This window comes from Protopterus annectens, chromosome 6.part0, assembly GCF_019279795.1.
Source record: "Protopterus annectens isolate FY-2018-M chromosome 6.part0, PAN1.0, whole genome shotgun sequence".
Classification (NCBI taxonomy): domain Eukaryota; kingdom Metazoa; phylum Chordata; order Ceratodontiformes; family Protopteridae; genus Protopterus; species Protopterus annectens.
The window spans coordinates 1,247,674,530-1,247,695,947 of record NC_056737.1 but is presented as its reverse complement, the minus strand read 5'-3'; the positions used below and the strand labels follow the sequence as shown (position 1 = coordinate 1,247,695,947).

At 35.7% G+C, this 21,418-nt stretch overlaps 1 protein-coding gene across 1 annotated transcript in view; it reads right to left on the bottom strand.

The window, feature by feature from the left end:
* The window catches only part of GALNT5 (polypeptide N-acetylgalactosaminyltransferase 5), a 512,523-nt gene that overhangs the window by 44,036 nt on the left and 447,069 nt on the right, over positions 1 to 21,418 (bottom strand). Inside the window, exon 8 of the mRNA XM_044074838.1 lies at positions 18,252 to 18,332. Coding sequence (XP_043930773.1) covers positions 18,252 to 18,332 — 81 coding nt within the window. The remainder of the gene's footprint in view (positions 1 to 18,251; positions 18,333 to 21,418) is intronic.

Sequence of the window (21,418 nt, the reverse complement as noted above, 5' to 3'; positions counted from 1 at the left end):
ATTTCTTGCATATCTGAACTTTTCAGTTCTTTGATACTTTGTAGCCAACAAACAAATCCTTTCTGTTCCCAGGAATTAATAATTTCTCCATATATTTTATGTGGAAAGTTCTTTGTGACTATAAATGGTGTTAAAAGATCAAACCAGATTTTTAAATCTATACTTGCATTTATAATTTTCCTAAATGAGCCAATGTAATAATTAATCATGTGAGGTTTAGTGGGTTTGATTATGTTATATTGCATACTAATACATAACGTACCATGGCAAATTATTATCTGTTATTTAAAAATTTTTTTAGTAAATCAAATTCATTTATTGATATTACAGTTAGTAATTATTTCCAATGTGCAGAGTAATTTGGACTTATCCAATCTAAGATTGTTTTAGATATTTATGCCTTTATATATGTTTCTATATCAGGAAAGTTTAATCCCCCATTTCCATGGTCTGATATGATGTATTAAAGCTATTCTTTTTTTTTGGAAAACCATAAAAATGTTATTAGGCATGAATTTATTTCCTTAAGTATATTCCTTTCTGGTAACAGTTGTATTGCCAAGGCTATATATAGGATCTTGGGCAGTAAAACCATTTTTATTAACTGTAGTCTATCTTCAAATGTTAATATTACTTTGTTCAATTTTTCCACAGAAATTTTAATTGGTCTGATGATATTATTGTACTTTTTTGAGTTCATTATTATTATTGCATAACTCAATTCCTAGATATTTTAAGGTAGATTCTTGTTTCCCTATGATGCAACCCCCCTTAGTCTGCAGTTCTTTTTTTATTTAAAAATAAAATTTTTGATTTATTGAAATGGAGTACTGAAGTCATGTGAAATTTATCTATTAATATATCCAATTCTTTTAATGTCTCTTTTGTATTAGATAATGTTAGTAATATGTCATCAGCAAATAACATTACTTTAGAACTGTATTGTTCATAAACATCTATTCCTTTTATTTTTATATTGTTACGAATTGAATCTGCCAATATTTCAATAGCCAGAGCAAATAGAATTGGTGATGTGGGACATCCTTGTTTAGTGCCCTTAGTTATATGTATAGATTCAGAGGTAAAAGAACCTAACTTGACATATGCTAACTTATTTGTATATATATTCTTTAGAAGATGAACAAAGGATGCAGGAAATTCAAATAGCATTAGGATTTTGAATAAATAGTCCCAATTTAGTGAATCAAAGGCTTTCTCTATATCTAAGCCAATTATGAGTGTTTATTTTCTTTATTAACATAATCTATAAGAGAAATGATCTTTTTAATATTGTCATGTGTGTGTCTATGATATATAAATCCAGTCTGATCATTATTTATTGTTTTGGATAGTGGTATTTTCATTCTGTTAGTTAATATTGTCATAAATATCTTATAGTCATTATTTAATAATGACATAGGTCTATATAAGGTACAGAGGTTTGAGTGTTTGTTTTCCTTTAGGATTGGTGTGATTAAGGAATATCGCCAAGAGGGTAGTATTAAAGCTTGTGACTGAATTTCTAATAGAGATTTATGGAAGAGGGATAGTATCTTTGAAGGAAAAAGTTTATATATTTCCATAATTATACCATCTATACCTAGAGCTTTATTATTTTTACCCTCTTTTATTGTATCTGTAATTTCTTTGTAGAATATGGGTACTTGCAGATCTAATTTTAATTTTCTGGTATTTTTTTATATTAGAACATTTTTCATCTAGGTTTAATTGATCAATATATATATATATATATATATATATATATATATACATATATATATATATATATATATATATATATATATATATATATATACTTTTCTTTTTGGACATGTTCCATATAGTGATTTCTATAGGCATCAAGAATGTCACCTATATCTGAGACATTTTTCCCTTTTTTCATGGAAGATACTTTTAATGTTATTAGCTTTGGACTGTATTTTGATTCCTGTTGATAAATTATGTAGATATTTGGGAGAAGTGGCCAAGATATTAATTTTTAGTTTTTTCTAAAGCTAAACTAGTTTTATGTGTTAGAATTTCGTTGTAGTTATTGTTTAATACTTCTACTTTCTTTTTCATCTCCAAATGATTTTGATTTTTTTCAGCTTTTACTAACAAAAGTTTGGATTGTAGATCTAATAATTCAGAATCCCATTCTCTGATTTTTTAATACCAAGTTACGGTTTTACCATATATGTAAGCTTTTAATGAGTCCCATAACATTATTTTATTTATCTCTGTGGTGTAATTAATATCCAAGAAGGACTGTAACTCAGACAATAACCAGGGTTTGAACTCTTCAATTTTAGTTATATATGCTGGAATTCTGGAGTTAAAGATTAATGGTTTGTACCCATTTTGAAGTTTTAGTATGAATAAACTGTGGTCTGAAAAAGGGCAGGGAGTGACTGAGAAACTAATGATTTTAGAGTGCAAGTAATGGGCAGCAAATATTTTATCTATTCTAGTTTGGGTACCAAATCTGTGATCTTGATGGGAAAACAACAAAGATTTATCTTCTTGAAATTTGAAAGTATCTACAAGATCAAATGATTCTACCCACTTGTTTAAAGCTTTTGATACAGCAGATGTACACAGTGGTCTTTTATTTGTAGTTTCAGAAATATCAAATATACAGTTAAAATCTCCTTCTAATATTAAGTTGCCTTTATAATTACTGGATATGAAATCCAAGTGTTTTTTAACAGTTCCTGTTCCAATGCCTGGAATCCAGTATAGATTGGCTAGGGTCCATAGTCTGTTATTATATTTAACTATTACTAATGCCATAAGGCCTTCTTTATCTTCATACTTATAAATGATTTCTGGGTTAATCACATTTGTTTTCCATAAAATTGTTACCCCTTTTGTCTTTGTCTTATAAGTGGATTGCGCCAATATCATATATCCCTTAGAATTTCATTTGTAACTGTCATTTGTTTTGAAATTAGTTTCTTGAAGGAAGACAATTTGTGCTTTGTTCAGTTTTAAATATTTCAGTAGATTTGATCTCTTGCTAGAATTGTTTAAGCCATTGGTATTTAAAGATAATAAAGTTAAATCCCTCTTAGGTTATTTAGACTATGTATTTCTTGTTTTATTGTGACTATTCAACATTTTCCTCTGATAACTATAAAGTATATGTTTGAGTTTTAAAGGAAATTATCAGTTTTATACTTTGAATATTTACCAATAAAGTAATGTTTTGGTCAGGCATGCTAAAATGTTTTTGTGAAATAACAAAATTAAATTAATAAATGTTAACAAAACTAAGATCCCCACTAGCCATGGGATGAAAATCATTCCTAATCATTCCTAATCTAATGGATAAACCTAAATCCATCAGATTATCACTCATACCTTGATAATCCAGATAATCTGAGCTCCATAAATTGAATTATCATAAGGAGAATATTTGTAATAGGAATAAGCAATATTTATGCTATTTTGAACAGATATAGTATTATTGTAGATTAGACAGACTTCTAATACAATATAAATGTCTACTTACTGTATAAGCAATTAATATTTACATGAAAAATAGATGACGAGCAATTCAATCATAGCAAAGTAGGATGTATCTTATATAAAACCTCAGTAAAAGATTATAGCACACAGTTATTTAACACATTCACCCTTATTGATATATTCTTTCAAAATGTATTACTTAATAAAAACAGATGGTAATAATATTTATACCTAATGTTTATAATACAATGTATTTTACTGGACATATCAGAAGTTATAATTCATTCTTTGACAGCATTTAAGTAATCACTTTGTTAACTTGCTTAAAGCATCAAGTTTGTTTTATGTGAACAATGATGAAAGTTAGTGCATTTTAATTATCAGTGCATCCCTCTTCCCCTCATTTCCTACACATAAGGATTTTCATATCTGTCATTTCTTATTATAAAATGAGTGAAATTATAAGTTAAAAACAACAAATTCACTTATTGTGATTAATGATTACAGGGTCCCTTTCCATATTCATAAATTGGCATTTTATTGGCATATACTGAAAGTCTTTAGATTTAAATGGCAACATTCTATTTTGTATAATCAGCAAAGGTTAAACTGAGTGATTATTGTCAATTTAACACTATTTGTTCAGAATATGATTGCTACAGTCTGTGACAATTCAAGTTCAGTTTCTATTGTTTCTCTTTAACAACTGTCAGTTTGATGTCATGTATAAAACATAAGTTACCTTGGTAACTGCTTAGGTATTATGTACAGTCAAGATGGGTTACAAAAACTACAATTCAAGTTAAAGCAATTACATGACTTGTTATGCATATTTACTTATATAAGAAAATCATTGTGCATCCCCTTGATGTTTAATTTAGTGTATGTCATTTATGACAAGTTAAGACATAAGTGTTATTATACACAAGCCCATTTTATTAAAACTTGTCATTAACATCTAAATTCAGCAGACTGCTTCATCTTACATGACGATTATATATTTTGTCTAGATTTACTAAAATCATACATTACATAACTATCGTGTGTGTTTTTTTCCTCATGCATTTTTTGCTGGATAAAAAATCTGAAACTCAAATTTATGTCATTATTTAGTGAATTCAATTCTCAGTAATTTGCTATAAAACCACAAATTTTATGAGGAACACAACAAAAATTTGATGCAAAAATCTGGACATTTTGTGAAAATTTGGACTGTTGAGAATTAGGATTGAAAGGCTTGGCATTATGGGTAGGAGAGTGTATGTGATTGTTTGCAGATTAGGGTTAGAGTAAGGGCTAGGTAAGGGGACTGAGCAATGCTGTGTACATGTGGTTACACAAAATGTAAGTTTCTTGTGCGGTGGTATTGTTAGGGGCAGGAGTTTATGTAAAGCAATGTGAAGGGTTGGGGTCAGGGCAGTGGTTGGGCTGGGGTTGGGGTCAGCACACGAGAAAGGTGATACAGTTTTTCCTTTTCTGGCTTTGGGATGTAAAATGTTTTCAGAATTAGGACTGACTGACTGAAATGCCTGCTCCTACACTATCAATACTACATGCTTTGCTTGTAATATGAAGCAACACATATCAGTGCTCTCAGTTACTGTCTACAAGGGCCCTGACTTAGTAGAAGCACCTAACTACTTCACTTTCTGGAGACTCATTAGCACTTCTTTTTACATTTATATAGTTTAGACTGTGTGATGGGTCCAAATGTCAAATACAAGAAAGTCTTGAAAACTGTCCCCCACTCAAGTGTACCTCTAATTCTTTTTTTTTTTTTTTTTTTTTTACCTTTAAACATAGCTGTATTTATTAAATCTCTTATGGGATTTTGTATAGGATTCAATTTTGTTTGTAGTGACAATGAGTGTACAAAATATATTGTGGATGTCAAAACTATATACATATAACAATGAACAAGTGAAAATAATGTAAGGATTAAACCTTGCATCCTGCCTGGAGTTGAAAACTCCAACTTAGAGCAGTATTTACTACTCAAGTTAACCCCCTACCCTAAGCAGCAGTACCTCAGCTACCACCTTATCAATTTAATACTAGTTATATTTAACTGAGGTTAACAGTTTTCAATTCAATTATCTATCAAGACAAAACTACACATTTGGTAAAACAGCATCATATAAACTAAAATAAACTTTTTTTTTTTTTTTTTTTTAAAAACTGTTCATACTATTATATAGATCTATGTAATATATAACACTTGTATTCTAATAGCATTCAAATAATCTTAATGTTAGAAATCAAGAGGAGAGAAAATTATGTTCTAACATTCATTTAAATCAAAAACTTTGGCTAATATGATTCAGACATTACATGCATTAAGATGCATCTATTTTCTGTCATGTGAATTCTATCAACAGCTTCCAAAAAATCTTGAATTGTTTGTATATGAGCATTTACTTAAACTCATTATTGTCAATAGAGTAAAATATTGTATTCATAAAAATTATTATAAATCATATTGCATAGTTATGCAGATTCTCAGAAACACCTGTTATTACCTAAGAAAACACAAGCCATCACACACATACACACAGACACACAGACATTTATATACACACACACATATACACACACACACATACCCACACACACACACACACACACACACACACACACACACACACACACACACACATACATATACACATACACATATATACATACATACACACACACACACACACACACACACACATATACACATATATCTGATCTCACCGAGCCGTGCCCCTGCAGAGCACCATCCCACTTGCCGTCCCCAGAACAAATCTGTCCGCTTCACACAAAATAATGCACAGCAAACACACACTAGCAACCAGATTTTACAATCATGCTAACCTACTGCTTTAAAATATATCACATGACATTTCTTCAAGAATAGAGTTATAAGATTATTTATGCTTGTCAATCAGATGAATTAAATGAGTTATAGTAAAGTATATGTTTGGGACACAAGTTTTTAACACAGATTATTATGCTACTGTTAAGTAGATTTTCAAAAACATTTAAATAAATGTTTCATTTTCTATGCCTTCTAAAATAAGATATTTACTTGCTACAAGAAACTACATCATCTAAACTCATCATAACTGACACATTTTATGAATAGAGTATTTTTCCTGAATCTGTGGTGTGTCAGTGTGATAACCTTGTCAATGTTTATACTAACTGCTTTCAGTTTCTCTGTGAAAATTCTGTGAGTGAAGCTTCTGAGGAAACTCATGGACACTGTGCATGAGACAGCCCACATCCCAGATTGTCTCCCTTAACATTTTGGCGGAAACTTATTAAAACTTGTGGCAAACATTCATTTTGTCAATAGAGTAAAACATTGTATTCATAGAAATCATTACAAATCATATTGGATAGCCATGCAGACTCTCAGAAAAAAAGCCATCACACTCACACACACACACACACATATATATATATATATATATATATATATATATATATATATATATATATATATATATATATCTGATCTCACTGAGTTGTGTCCCTGCAGAGCACCATCCCACTTGCTGTCCCCAGAATAAATCTGTCTGCTTTATACAAAACAATGCACAGCAAACACATATTCGTAACCAGATTTTACAATCATGCTAACCTACTGCTTTAAAATATATCACATGACATTTCTTCCAGAATAGAGTTATAAGATTATTTATGTTTGTCAATCAGATGAATTAAATGAGTTATAGTAAAGTATATGTTTGGAACACAAATTTTAACACACATTATTATGCCGGTGTTAAGTATATTTTCAAAAACATTTAAATAAATCTTTCATTTTTCATGCCTTCTAAAATAAGACATTTACTTACTACAAGAAACTACATCATTTAAACTCATTATAACTGACATATTTTATGAACAGAGTATTTTTCCTGAATCTGTGGTGTGTCAGTGTGATAACCTTGTCAATGTTTATACTAACTGCTTTCAGTTTCTCTGTGAGAATTCTGTGATTTGAAGATTCTGAGGTAACTCAAGGACATTGTGCATAAGACAGCCCACATCCCAGATTGTCTCTCTTAACATTTTGGGAAACTTATTAAAAACTAGTGACAAACATTCATTTAGCAGTGTAAATGCATCTAAACATGACAGAACCTCCACAATGTATTCCACAGATCATCACAGCCTCTATGCAAGTGAAATTAAACTCAAAATTACCAACAAGCAATAAAACTCAGCATTCTTCTCCCAACTCAATTTTCATACAAATCCTATTATTCACTGTGCCCACACAGTCAAAAGCATTTCTATATATTAATAAAGAAAAGAAAAGAGAGTAGAAAATAAAAGGAGTGAGGCAGAAATAAAAAATGTAAGAGAAAGCTGTAAGAAGTATATACAATGGAATGTTACTTACTGTTTATATTAATAGAGTTTAAAATAAAACATATTATTTACTCTTATTTAGTTCTGATTATTATTAGTTAAAGCATGACAGATTATTTACAAACAAGCATAAGCAGTATAATCAAGGAAGTATAATTAGAAATAGCATTTGAAGAACTTATAAACTTTTACAAGAAATAAATATGTTATTATTCTATTAATGATATTTTCATTACTGTTCTCTCCCTGCCCTCCCGCACCCTTTACCCACTACATAATCTAAATAGAATGTCATTGTTTAAACAAAGAAAATAATAAAAGAAGAAGGAAAAAAAGATAAAGATAAAAAATGTATCAAATTACTAACCTTACTTTTTTCAGAAAGAAAACAAATCGAGTCACAGCCTGCCATTAAATCCTCAGGCATTTTGACTGGTTATGAAACAAAACATTTCTTTGCACATAGAGAATAACTTTGATTAAATCTTTTCCAAAATATTTGTGGCTTTCTGGAAATGCAGGAACTATATTCAAAAAGATTAATAATGAACTAAACTGATGAGAGAGAAAAACATATAACAAATCATTTGTTTTTAGTCTCTTCTTCTTCTCTGAAGTCTTCCAGGAAGCTTCAGTTGCCAATCTCTTTAATGAAGAACTAGCCCATTCCATTTCTTCTATTTTATCCAAAATCCTTTTTCTTTGACAAACAGTAAAGCAGAGTCTAAATCATCGAAGACCTTAGGACCATCAGGAAGGAAGATTTTAAGCTTGGCAGGAAACAGAAGGTATGTTTTAAACTGTGCTTTTTTAAGCTCCCTTATTAGTGGCAGAAAAACTTTTCTTTTAGCAATTACCATGGAAAAATAGTCATTGTCAAAACGCACAGTTGTCTCATTAAACTTAACAGGAGCTTTAGCCCAAGCAGATTTAAGAACCATCTCTTTATCAAAAGATGATAGAAATCTAACTATAACTGATCTAGGATAGTTTTTGTTAGAGTTGGTATTAGCTATAGATCTATGTGCTCTTCGATACCAAAAGAGAATGCTTCTGGTAAATCTAAAGTTTTAGGGAGCCATGTTGTTAAAAAGAAGTAATATTGTTACCTTCAATATTTTCTGGCAGTCCAAAATCCTAATGTTATTGCCTAGATCTATTTTCCAGGTCATCCAGCTTTGTTTGTAAATGTGTATTTTGTTTCAGCAGAAACTCAATGTTGATTTCCTCTTCTTGTATTTTATTTTCCATGTCATTCACAGCTTCTTCTATGCCTGTCATCTGGATCTTCTGTTGTTGCAGGTCCATATGTAACAAGTCTATTTGTTTTGTGGTTTTTTCCATGAAAGTGTCTATTTTAGTATCCATTTTATCCATCTTAGCAGTAAGTTGCTGGACTATAATTATCAGAGACTGAAGTTCTTTCTTGATGCTGGAGTCTTGAGAATTTGTCTTACTGGAACTCATTTCAGACTGATAAACTGACAGGAAAATTTCCAAAGTAATTTCTGACAGGAATATTATTAAGATTTCCTTTCTTTTTTAGATATAGTTCAAGAACTATATAAAACAAACATATTTAGAAAGAAAATTACTTCAAGAATTAAATTTTTAAGTAATTAATTCCTGTCAATGTAATGAAATTGGTGGAGCTGAAGAAATCTGCTGCTATCCTGTGTTCATCCTTGGCCACGCCCCATTAAGTGTACCTCTAATTCTGAGTGGAGGTAAGAACAAGAGGCATGGGTTCATGTTTAGTTGCTGAAGACACCACTGTGACTTAAAGGCAGAAAAAAGACAGGACTCTTTATCAGCTGGTCCTTCTGAATTTATAAGTTCCTTAATTATCACTGACCTTGCCTCATGTAAATCTGTTTATAAAGAACCATTAAGATGGAAAATGAGATGATTACCAATATATTCAGTTATATTCTGATTTTAAAGGTCTTTCTTTTATAAAAGACTGAAAAATACATTATTTGAATCATTTTCTGAGGAAGAGAGACAGAACATACTTCCTTCATCCAACATTGCCCTTCAGAAGCGAGATCTGATTTTATATTTAGAGGACTACACCCAGTTTCTGGGAAAAAAAAAAAAAAGCAGAGAATGATGCAGCACAAAGGACAAGGTCTCCAGAGCTAGCTTGAGGAAAGCAGTCATCGAAATAAGGACAAATCTGAACTATGTTTAGGTTCAGAGTGCAAGTGCTGGAGCTAGATATTTTGTAAATAACCTGAGTGAAGAAAGGCCATAAAAGCAATCCAATAAACTGAAAATAGGTATTGCCTATGTCGCATCTCAGAAACTGTGATGAAAAAGGACTTCCTTAAAAGAGTGAATAAATGGTGAACAAAGGACAGTTCATTATTGATATGGGTTCCCAGATCCTAAATACAGGATCAATTTTCTGGGGTGTGTCGTCAACATGATAGTCAAAAGAGAGTCACATTTCCAAAAGATACACTTATAACACTTCTTGGCATTTAGTTTTACTCCATGGTTTTGAAACCAGCTAATGTTTACGACAGACCACCACTAGTGACAGATCTTTTAGAGGCGGTAGAGCCACCCATGCTAACTTCCTGTGTTTTATCTGAGAGCCAGATTCACTATCCAATCTGCCCAAACCAAGAATGAAACCACGGTATAAAGAAAAACAATTATCAATTTCAACAATTGGCTAAGTTTCTGGTGTCATTCAAAGGGGATCCAGAGTCTGTCCGCCTGGGATGACATGCTCAACAAGCCACGCTGCTTCGCTAGAGACAGGTTGCACCTGTCACCCTTAGGCTTTTGAATACTGACCAAGGCTCTTGCCACCCCCATAATGCCTTTTTTAGGCAAGGCTCAAAACATAAACCCACCGCCGTAAATAGCACAAGTAACAAAAAACTGAGAGTAATGCTACTCAGTGTCAGAAGTCTAAACCTCAAAATGCACACACTCGAGGCACTCCTCAGTATGGAGAAAATCGATATATGTGCAGTAACAGAAACCTGGTTTAAGGCTCCAGAGAGCACCCCAGCACTACCAGGCTACAACTCATATCATACATTTTGGCCACAGAACCCAGACCGAAATACAAAAGGCGGGGGTGTATCTATATTCATCAAGGATACCCACACCTCCAGGTTAGTGCCACCCCACGATGCTTCAGAGATCATCCACGTACAACTAACAATGGGCAAAACTGCAGTTCAAATTGTAGCTTCCTACGGATCACCTACCATGTCCCAGGACTCCCATTCCATATTTCTGGAAAGACTGGGAAACATAAAGGTCCTACCAAACACCCTAATATTGGGTGATTTCAATTACCCAAACATTAACTGGGAGAACTACTCAAGTACTAACTCCCTTGCCCAACATTTCCTAGAATTTATAAACTCAAATGCCCTGGATCAACTGATCAACTGGTCAACACTCCTACCAGAGGGGAAAACATATTGGACCTGGTCATCACCAACATGTGCGTCCTGTGTTCCACACAGGAGGTCAACCCCTCGCTGGTTAGATTTGACCATAAACAAATCACTTTGGATATCCACATTCTGCCCCCACCCCCGGACAAGGAAACCACTGAGAAAAACTTTTCAAAAGCAAACTCACGTTACTTAAGACCGAGGTGGAAAGTTTCAAAGCCCCAATGCTAAAGGATAACACTGTCCAAGCTGCAAAATCTTTACTAATGCACTCTACAGACACTTACATGTATGCATGGATTGTGCTATCCCAAGCAAAACCAAGACTCACTCCTCCAAGAAAAGGAAACCAGTCTGGTGGACCCCGGCCATAAACAAGCTATACAATAGAAGAAGGAAACTAGTACAGAAAAGAGTAAAATCTCAAGAAGGGAAGACATCCCTGATCAGTATCAGTAAGAAACTACGATCCCTCATAAAATCATCCAGGGCGAGCTTCAAAAGAAAAATTGCCAAGGACTCCAAAGATAACCACAAGGCATTCTTTAATTATGTCAAGAATCTAAGTGGCAATGCCCAGATCTGCTCAGAGTTAGTGCAGAATGACACAAAATACACTGAACCGACCAATATCGCCAACATCCTGGCAGACAGGTTCAGTGCAACCTTCACCCCCCTCTCACCCCCAAAAGGGCCCATAATCATACCAGAAGAATGTAGAGCCCCTGAAATCACAGACACTCAGGTTAAAACAGCCCTCTCCAAAGCCAGAAACACAGCATCAATTGGACCGGATGGTGTCCCAGGCTGCGTCCTACACAACCTCAAAGACGTACTAACCCCTCACCTAAACATACTGTTCAAACTCAGCCTCTCCACAGTCTACGTACCCATAGAGTGGCACACAGCAACAGTTATTCTGCTCCACAAAGGTGGAGCCACAACAGACTCCGGGAACTATCGCCCTATAAGCCTGACTAGCTTGGTCGGCAAGGCTATGGAGCGCATCATCATGGAACTCATTCACAGAGACATTGGGAACCTCCAAACATTGGACCCTACCCAGTTTGGCTTTGTTAAGGGAAGATCACGCCTCCTAAACCTGGTGGACTTCTTTGAGACAGTTACCAAGGCTAGAGATGAGGGAAAGGAGGTACACACAGCCTACCTAGACTTCGCAAAGGCCTTCAACACCATTCCCTATTCTGGTATTATAAACAAGCTCACCAGCCTGAACATAAACCCCTAAGTCACAAGATGGGTTGCCAACTGGCTCACAGACAGAACCCACATGGTGAGAGTTGCAGGAGCTAGGTCTGACTCTAAACCTGTTACAAGTGGCATTCCCCAGGGCTCAGACCTAGGACCCCTCCTGTTCGGCATATACTTCTCCGAGGTACAGGCAAGCACAGGAGGACTATGGATGACCAAGTTCGCAGATGACTGCAAACTTGGGGCTATAATTGACTCTCCGGCTGACACAGTCATCCTCCAAAAGGGTCTCAATGAGATGGATACCTGCTGTCAAAATCATGTCCTCAAGCTAAATGCCAAAAAGTGCATAGTCATCCACTTTGGATAAAAAAAAGTACACACAAACTACCACATAGGTGGTAGTCCCCTAAATATGGAAGACGTAATAAGGTATCTGGGGACACAAGTAGATAGTAATCTCGCCTTTGATAATCACATTCCCAAATGGTTAGAAAATCCTTCTATGTGGCCCACATAATCAGAAAAGGGTTCGCATCCAGATCAAAAGAGGTCATTGTGCCCCTCTACTTATCACTCATCAGTCTCATTACAGAGTACAATGCCCCATTTGGGATGTACCTTACAAGACACCTGCAACAGCTGGAAAGACCACAGAAGTACCTCACCAAGAGGATCACTGGCCTCCAACAGATGCCCTATGCAGCTCAACTGAAGAAACTTCAGCTGTACTCGGTTGCATACCGCCTACTCAGAGGTGATCTCTGCCTGACATACAAGGCCATGTCCAACCCAGAATTGATGGACATGCTCCACCTAAAGAAAACCTTATTCCTTCGAGCCACATGCTTTAGGGATCTAAGCTTCACCATAACAATAAATAGGACGTGCTGGAGGGATAGATTCCTGTCCCAGAGACTTCCCATGCTCTGGAACAAGATCCCAATCTACATTAGGCAGAGCTCCTCGCTAACACTCTTCAAGAGAAACCTTGATGAGTGGATGGGAAACAGAAAGTTTACCCCGGGGATCACTTCAGTGGCTCTGCTGGACAGAGGCACAGGGAACTAATCTAAGGGGGTGGCGAAAGTCAACACATTCTGGCTAGGCTTATAAATGCATTCGGGCAGATAGCCTAGTACCTCCCTATGAACCTATGAACCAATGAATTACACAGGGATTGAGACTTAGCTACATTTAACTCCCTAATATTTTATCATCAGAGCAGTAATTTGCTGTGGCTTATTGACATATAATTTCCATTATTATCTTTGCTAACCTATAAGATCATCTAACAACACCAACGTATGAGTACATTTTGGCTGGATGCATTAAGAACTCTGCTATATGCCAAATAATCTTCAAGGGCAAAAAGGCGCTACAATGTAAGCACTTTCTAAATGATGCAACCACTCAATAATAACATAATCATCATCATCATCAACCCCCCTTTTCCAATTTTTGTACATGGGGTCAGGCTTTTGTGTCACTGTCACCATGTCTCTCGATTCACTCCTCTACCTTCTTCAACAGTCATGCCTGACTGTTGCAGATCTTCTCTCACACAATCCATCCATTGGCTAGACACCCTTATTTCTTCTAGTGTTCCTAATGTCTGTCCCAAATCTTCTTCACCAGATCATCTTCTGCTTTCCTGGACATATGCCTGAGCCACAGTAGTCTATTCACTTTGACCTTCTCTGCAATTGGGGCTACTTTCAGTTCTGCTCTGATGTCCTGTGTCCCACAGTATAAATCCTACCATCCATTTCAGGCACTTTGTCTATGTCATCTCTAGCGTCCTCAACTGCTCTGTCTTTATTGCCCAGGTTTCTGTACTATACAGTAGTACTGGTCACACCACTGTTATACACACCTTACTTTTCAGCTTCCTTGGCATTCTTCTATCACAGGCTAACCCTGACACTCTATGCTACTGGTTAAAGTCCCTCTGATTCTAGCTGTGACCTTCTCATTCAGTCTTCCTTTCTTTTCAATCACCCCTCCCAGATACCTGAAGCTGTCAACTTGTTTCACTATCTTCTCTTAGGCTTCTTTTGATTTTTCAAATTTGCTGTGATTACAACTGTCATTTCTGTACTCAGTTTCATCCCATGTGCTTTCAGTTTTGAAATCCATTACCCCAGCACTTGCTGAAATTCTTCTTCAGAGTCTGCTGGTAATAAAACATCAGCTGCATACAGCAGCTTTGTTGATCTTTCTCCTCCAACCTGTATGCTACTGTAAGTCCATCACCAGTTTGAACAGCAATGGGCTCAGATCTGAACCCTGATGTACACCCACTCCCACTGGGAACTCCTCTGCGAGTCCAAACACTGTCTGCACTTGTGCCCTTATTCCTTGTATGTAGCCTGGACTAATTATATCAGTGATTGCAGGACTTCAAGCCTCTGCAGTACTGTCCAAATTACCTTTCTTGGGAAGTTGTCATATCTTTTCTGTAGAAATGCCCAGCTGGACTCATTCCTCATCTCCAGATTCGTATCAATTATATAGTATATAGTACTGTATATACTATATACTATATACTACATGTCTTATTGCAGACATTAAGTCAGTTGTGTTGCAGCCTGATCTAAATCTGAACCATTCATCTCCCATCTTACTTTGCACCACTTTTCATATTTATCAGTCACCCTCTCCAGCACTTTCATGCAATGTGACAGAAGTTTGATACCGCTGTACTGCTCACTGTTGTGGGTGTCCCCTTTGTTCTTGTATACTGTGACTAGAATCCTTATTCTAAGTCATTTTGGAATATGCCTTGCTCTCCGTGTTTCTATAACTACCCTCTAGAGCCATTTCACCCTTAATACTCCCAAATGTTCATCATACCTGAAGTAACCTCATCTGATCCTGCTGATTTTCCTGACTTCATTCACCAGAGTTTGTTGGAGGGGATTGGTAGAGGGACCAGGATGTTGGGAGCAGGTAACTGGGGGTTGAGGGATTTCAAAATGACATGAGGTCAAGCAAAAGACTGGCACAATGCGTAAGGTCTTTGCCACTCATACAGAATGTACAAGGTTCATTGTTGACCTCTGACCAATTCCTGTATGGAGTTTGTATGGGATCTCAGTGGGGTTCTTCACAAAAATATGCCGGGTGCTTCCACCTCAAACTTACCGACAAATTGAAAGGAGTCATGGGCAGCACCACAGACTTAAGATAATGCTTACTGGGGAACCAGTTGGATAAAGTGACCACTTTAGGCACAAATTATGTTTCACAGTGTCATCTAGATAAAAGAACATAGATAACAGAATATACTGTCTCAGGAATAGCCACTCGCTGGGGTAAAAAACTGGCATCAGGTGACCTGGTCATGTTGACACTCAATAACACAAGGAACAATATTATTCTCTGGTGAACTGCAATCAACTAAGTAGAACAAACTATTGAAATGAACTGGTGACACTGAACAAAATACTTAAAAGCTACCTTTCAGGTTGGCTATAAAAAGCAGGGCCACTTTTGTTATGTAGGGTTGAAGTTGGCTATGCAAAGGGAGCCTCCTAAAATTGTCACCTTCTTGTCATGGAACCATGACGGCAGTGCGATAAGATGCTTTCCTCATTCTAGTTAAGAGACATAATTTGCTCAAGGAAGGATAAATGTTCTGTGTTGCCAAGCAAAACAGATCAGATGTCATCGCTGATCTATCCTGTTTGTTATCTAACAGAGAACATGTCACTGCATGGATTATTCGTGAAAAAAAAAAAAAAAAAAAAACAAGACTGCATGAAAGTCTGTTCTGCAAGAGTAACTAAATTTTCATCTCTTGCAGAAAGATGAATCCCCTAAAGTCAATTGTCTTCATTATTATTTCACATGGAATCTTACCATACAGGAGAAACTCTTGCTGTGTTTATCAGACAATATTGATAGTGCACCACTTGCAACTTTGCATTTTAAACCGGTGACCCAAGATGTGAATACAATATGTATCAAACGTAATTATTGTTAGGTTGAGGCATGTATGTGCGTGCGCGCACACACACACACACAAAGCTGGCTTCCACCTTTGGTGTTCTGAAAATACTTGATGAAAAAGTATGAATACTGGCTGCTGAATCTATTTGGAAATGCTTCCCCTTGACACAGAATACAGTTATCGTCCTTTGGTTCGGAATGTTACTGAAACTTTATTGTAGCATGTTTCCACTTGCTTTGTAACAATTTTGCAACTGCAGTTTAAGTTCCCTTCAATATCTGTGAACTTGTAGTTTAGATGGTGTCTAGTGTGTGTGCATCTTTGTGGTATTTGTCCAGCTTAGAAATTGAAAAGAACAATCTGTACATGTCTTGAAACACAACTAGTTTTTTCTGCCATTTAAAGGACAACATGGACTCAATTGTGTGAAGATTAGAACACTATCTGACGTTGCCAGACCACTGACAAAACATGAACAGAAAGCACAGATGGGTGAAAGCACTGGTGTTTAACATGAGCTTAAAACTGGTATGCTGCTGCAGTGAGGCTTCTTTTCCAGGTCACCCATAACCGGTATGGGGTACAGTCATTGGACTAAGCCCTGGTAACAGTGGTGGTCTAAGTGAGGTGATTTGCCTAACCTCATTAAAAAAATTTGTTAATTCAGGGGTGACCCTGGAGCACTGAAGGTTAGATGACTTTTTTTGGTGCCACAAAATCAATAAACTGAGAATTATGAAAACAAAACATATGACTACAGAAAGAAGCTAACCTCAATCCTCTGTGTTAAACTGATATACATCTTTATTATTTTTATTTTATTTAGCAGGTAGGGGAACCTGCCCACAGGATCCCCTTTTCAGTCACAATCTAATTAAACAGAATAAAAATGTAAATATTGCTGCAATATGATATGGTATGGTAAATCTAAAAAAAGCTAACACACAATGAAGCACATTTAGTAGCAGTGTACAAAAAACAGCATATGCCAAAAAGCTAGCAAACTAAATAAGCAGCAATGCTTTGTACTATTTATGGCAGATATACATTCATTCATACATTTCTGACAACCCGTTGTATCGTTTTATATGGTTTCTTTAATATCACAGCTATCCTGGCAAACAGAAGAGGTAAAGGACAAAAAAAATGTTCTTTACAGGGTATCAGTCTACTGCAAATCTCACACACGTAAATGTTAACTTTTGCATTATACTCACGTCATACAGGCAATCTGCATGACTCCAATTCACGTACTGCACATCTTTGGGAGAAACTTGGAGCACCCAGAAAAATATATTACAATGCAATGTTGCTTCACAAATACAAAGGAAGGCAGTCGGTAAGTAGATATTTAGTCTACAAAAACAATGCAGCAACATTCTTCTGGCTGCTGTAGGTGCCCTTTTAGCTGTTTAGTAGGGTAGAATGCTAGCGAAGGTTGCTGGGGAGTGAGTTCCACTTACGTGGTCTCAGCTGGGAGAAAGCTTTGTCTGAGTGGACAAGTGAACAAAGACAAGTTGTAAGCAACTCTGCAGTGCAGTCTGACTACTTGAGAGACTCATTTTTTTTTTCTTCTATAGAAATTTCCCAGCAAAATAATGAGAAATACATGGACAAGGACTCAGCCTACAGGAGGTCCGAAGCAGATACTAAACAGTTTTCTTAAGCCCTCTGTGATACAATAGATCCCCTCCATAAGATACAGATAAACTAAATCACCATTTAGCTCCTTAGAATGTGTTCGGAAGCTTAAAGACTTAATGAATGGCACATTAAACATGCGGAACTGAGCATGCATTACATTTTATTTGCATTCTTACCTCATTATTGGCATTGCACTTTTGGATTACCAGACCACTGTCTTCTATGCTTAGGCACTGCTCCAGTCCAATGTTATACAACTAAAAGGAAAGACCACATTTTAGTTGTATAACTAAATCAATACATTATTGCCTTTATAAAAAAGTTAATATCTTAAATGTATACAAACACATTGCTCTTATTTTCTTTTCTTTCAATATCTCTATCACTTTGAGGAATTTCACATCTTTCAAACTGATCAGTCACCTTTTCTTACTTCTGTAAATGCTTAAATCAGACGAATACATACAGAAACACTGAAATGTGGCTTTATTCAACGCAATCGGACAGCCGCTGTACTGCACTTTAACAGGGGATATAACAAGAGCCTAAAGGGTAAATGTGAGGTAATCATTTTGAAGGAAAAGGTAGAACGAAGGACCAGAGCTGCACTTAGGTGCAATGGTTCCGTAAGTGCAGGACTCTATAGTGCTCCCTGCATGTCCACTGTCACTCTATCATATCACCTGGTCCCCCTTTGTTCTCCTGTCCTCTTCCTGGTCTCTCCACACCATCCAGATTACTTTTTTCTCCCACTTCCCACATCTTGTCTTACTTTTTAGCCATTTTGTGCATCTTTTCATCACACCCTAACTGTCCATGACTGCCCTGCAATAACTGTGGATGAAATAACTGTACTATGGCAGAAGTCTTCCTTCCTACCCGCCCTAAACAAAATACAGTCATCTTCTGTGCATCCCTCTAGTGTTAGATTGGAATGGAAGGGGAGGCAGAAATGGCCACACTCATATTTTTCAAGAGGATATTTACAGTATGCCTTCTTATACCCAACCCCAAAAAGACACATGCCTTCTGTGTTTCACTCTTATGTCTGACTTGGATGAATATGAAAGATCAAATAGAATGCAGCAACATATTTCAACTTGCTGCACTCAGTAGAATATACACAGTATGCTTCCTTTTCACTACCCCAAAAGATGGACGCCTCTCTCTCTATATATATATATATATATATATATATATATACATATATATATATATATATATATATATATATATATATACACACACACACACGATGTTTGACTGTAAGAAAAGTGAAAAAAGCAATCACTACAGTAATGAACTGCAACCTGTAGCTTCTAGACTGTACACTGCTCTTAGACAAGCTATAGTGATGTTCTGTGCACACCTCTGAGATTTGACTGTGAGGAAAATTAAATTGTGTAGGCAACTTACCATAATGGTAGATATTTGAAAAGATCACTGTTGTAGTATTTTGAACATCTTGGAATTTCCACTAAAGGTCTTGTCTATCTGGCCAGCATTCTAAAGCTCAAGATACTTCTCTCATGAGGTGTACATCTGCCCTAGTCGCCACACACCATTAAGCTTATATAAGATGTACATATATCTGCACGATTTTTAGAGCTCTGTTGCCCTGATAAAGTGTAAATAAGACAATACAATAACTATATAAAGAAAGCTAAAATCTCTGAGATAAAAAAATATTAAAAGCAGTGTAAATTTTGAGAACACTTGGAGCTTGGGGCTAGGGTGAAAGGAAAGAAGTTATTGAAAACCCAACCCCAATCACAAGGAAAAACTTCAAAAGTATTCCCCTAAAGAGGACGAAGGAATTGTACAGGTATTTCAACAGTGATGTGTTTGAACATACACTATTAGGTTAAATTACCTGCACAATTGTGCTATTTTCTTTATTAGATCACAGTTACGTTATTACTAATATATGGGACAATTTCTGGTGCTTCATTAGACTGGGTGATGGAAGAAGGTAGTCTTTCCGAGTTTAGGATGCCTTGAATGACAGCTTTAACAAATCCAGTTATTGTCCTAGACTGCACATCCAGTTTGGAATGCTCAGTGAAGGTGTGGACAGAGGACCAACTGACTGCTTTGAGAATGATCTACCCTTTGCACTACAGCTCCTGAAGCAGTAACTGCTCTGGTAAATCTCTGTCAAATTTATTTGCTCACAAATTCTGGATTAAGTCAAATATAATAGAGGGGGGTTGGATAAAGACCCACTATCAGCAGCAAATTTGAAATATTACTCTAATTGAATAAAGAGTACAACAAGTTGTGCATCAACATGCGTTTTATGAACAATAAGTGTAAAACTCTAATGTCTGGCTTTATTTGGCTGACTGTAATCCTTTGTAATTTATGACAAGATCAAATATTTTATGAAGGACAGGACAAATATATAAAGCAAAATTAGGGATGGTCTGCAAAATTCTGGTTACTTGAGAGGTATGGTCTGGTAGAGTGAGCTTTATCCATTCCTGGCACCTGCTTGCTTGTAAAACAGAAGAAAACCCCATTGCCGATCCATTTAGAAATCATTTTAGACACTTGCAAGACAGTTGTCTTTCCAGCAAAGGAGATCTTGGAAAGATGGCAAGTAGGTGGACAGTCTGATTAAGAATGAGTTCAGATACTACTTTAGGCATGAAATGCAGACAGGTTTATAAAGCTTACTATACTTTTTATGAAAAACAAAAATAGGAGGATTATAACTCAGAAAATTTTCTAGCTAAGCTTAAACCTACTAGGATGGCAGTTTTCCATGTCAAAACCTTCAAAAAACAGTTAGCCCCCACCAGCTCAAAAGAAGGACCATAACATGTATTTATTTATTTTTTACTTTATTCATTTGACATTTGTTGCTTGGGAAAGTTTGACTGAGCTAGCACCTTTTCTCAGTGGAGGTCTGGGTAGAAAAGCTCCACAGAAAAAAAACATCATGCATTGTTACAATTCATAGTCATTAAGATTATACTTAAAATTAAAATTATTTTTTTGCTACAATGTGTATTGAGATATACATTGGAACATCTGTGTTGTCCATTTTCATTCTTCCTTAACAGTTGGGTTCAGATCCAGTCCTTGGATCCAATTCGGCCATTACTAAAGCTCGTTGTAACCAAAAAGGTCTCGAGCTTCTCCGTTACCCATAATACACATATCCCTACTGATCTTGTTTGCTGATTTACCTAAATCAATACTTGTTAATCTTGGTAATGTAAATGTATATCTACCTATCTATATATGCATATATATATATATCTAGAGAGAGAGAGAGAGAGAGACAGAACGATATAGATTAAATATATATATATATATATATATATATATATATATA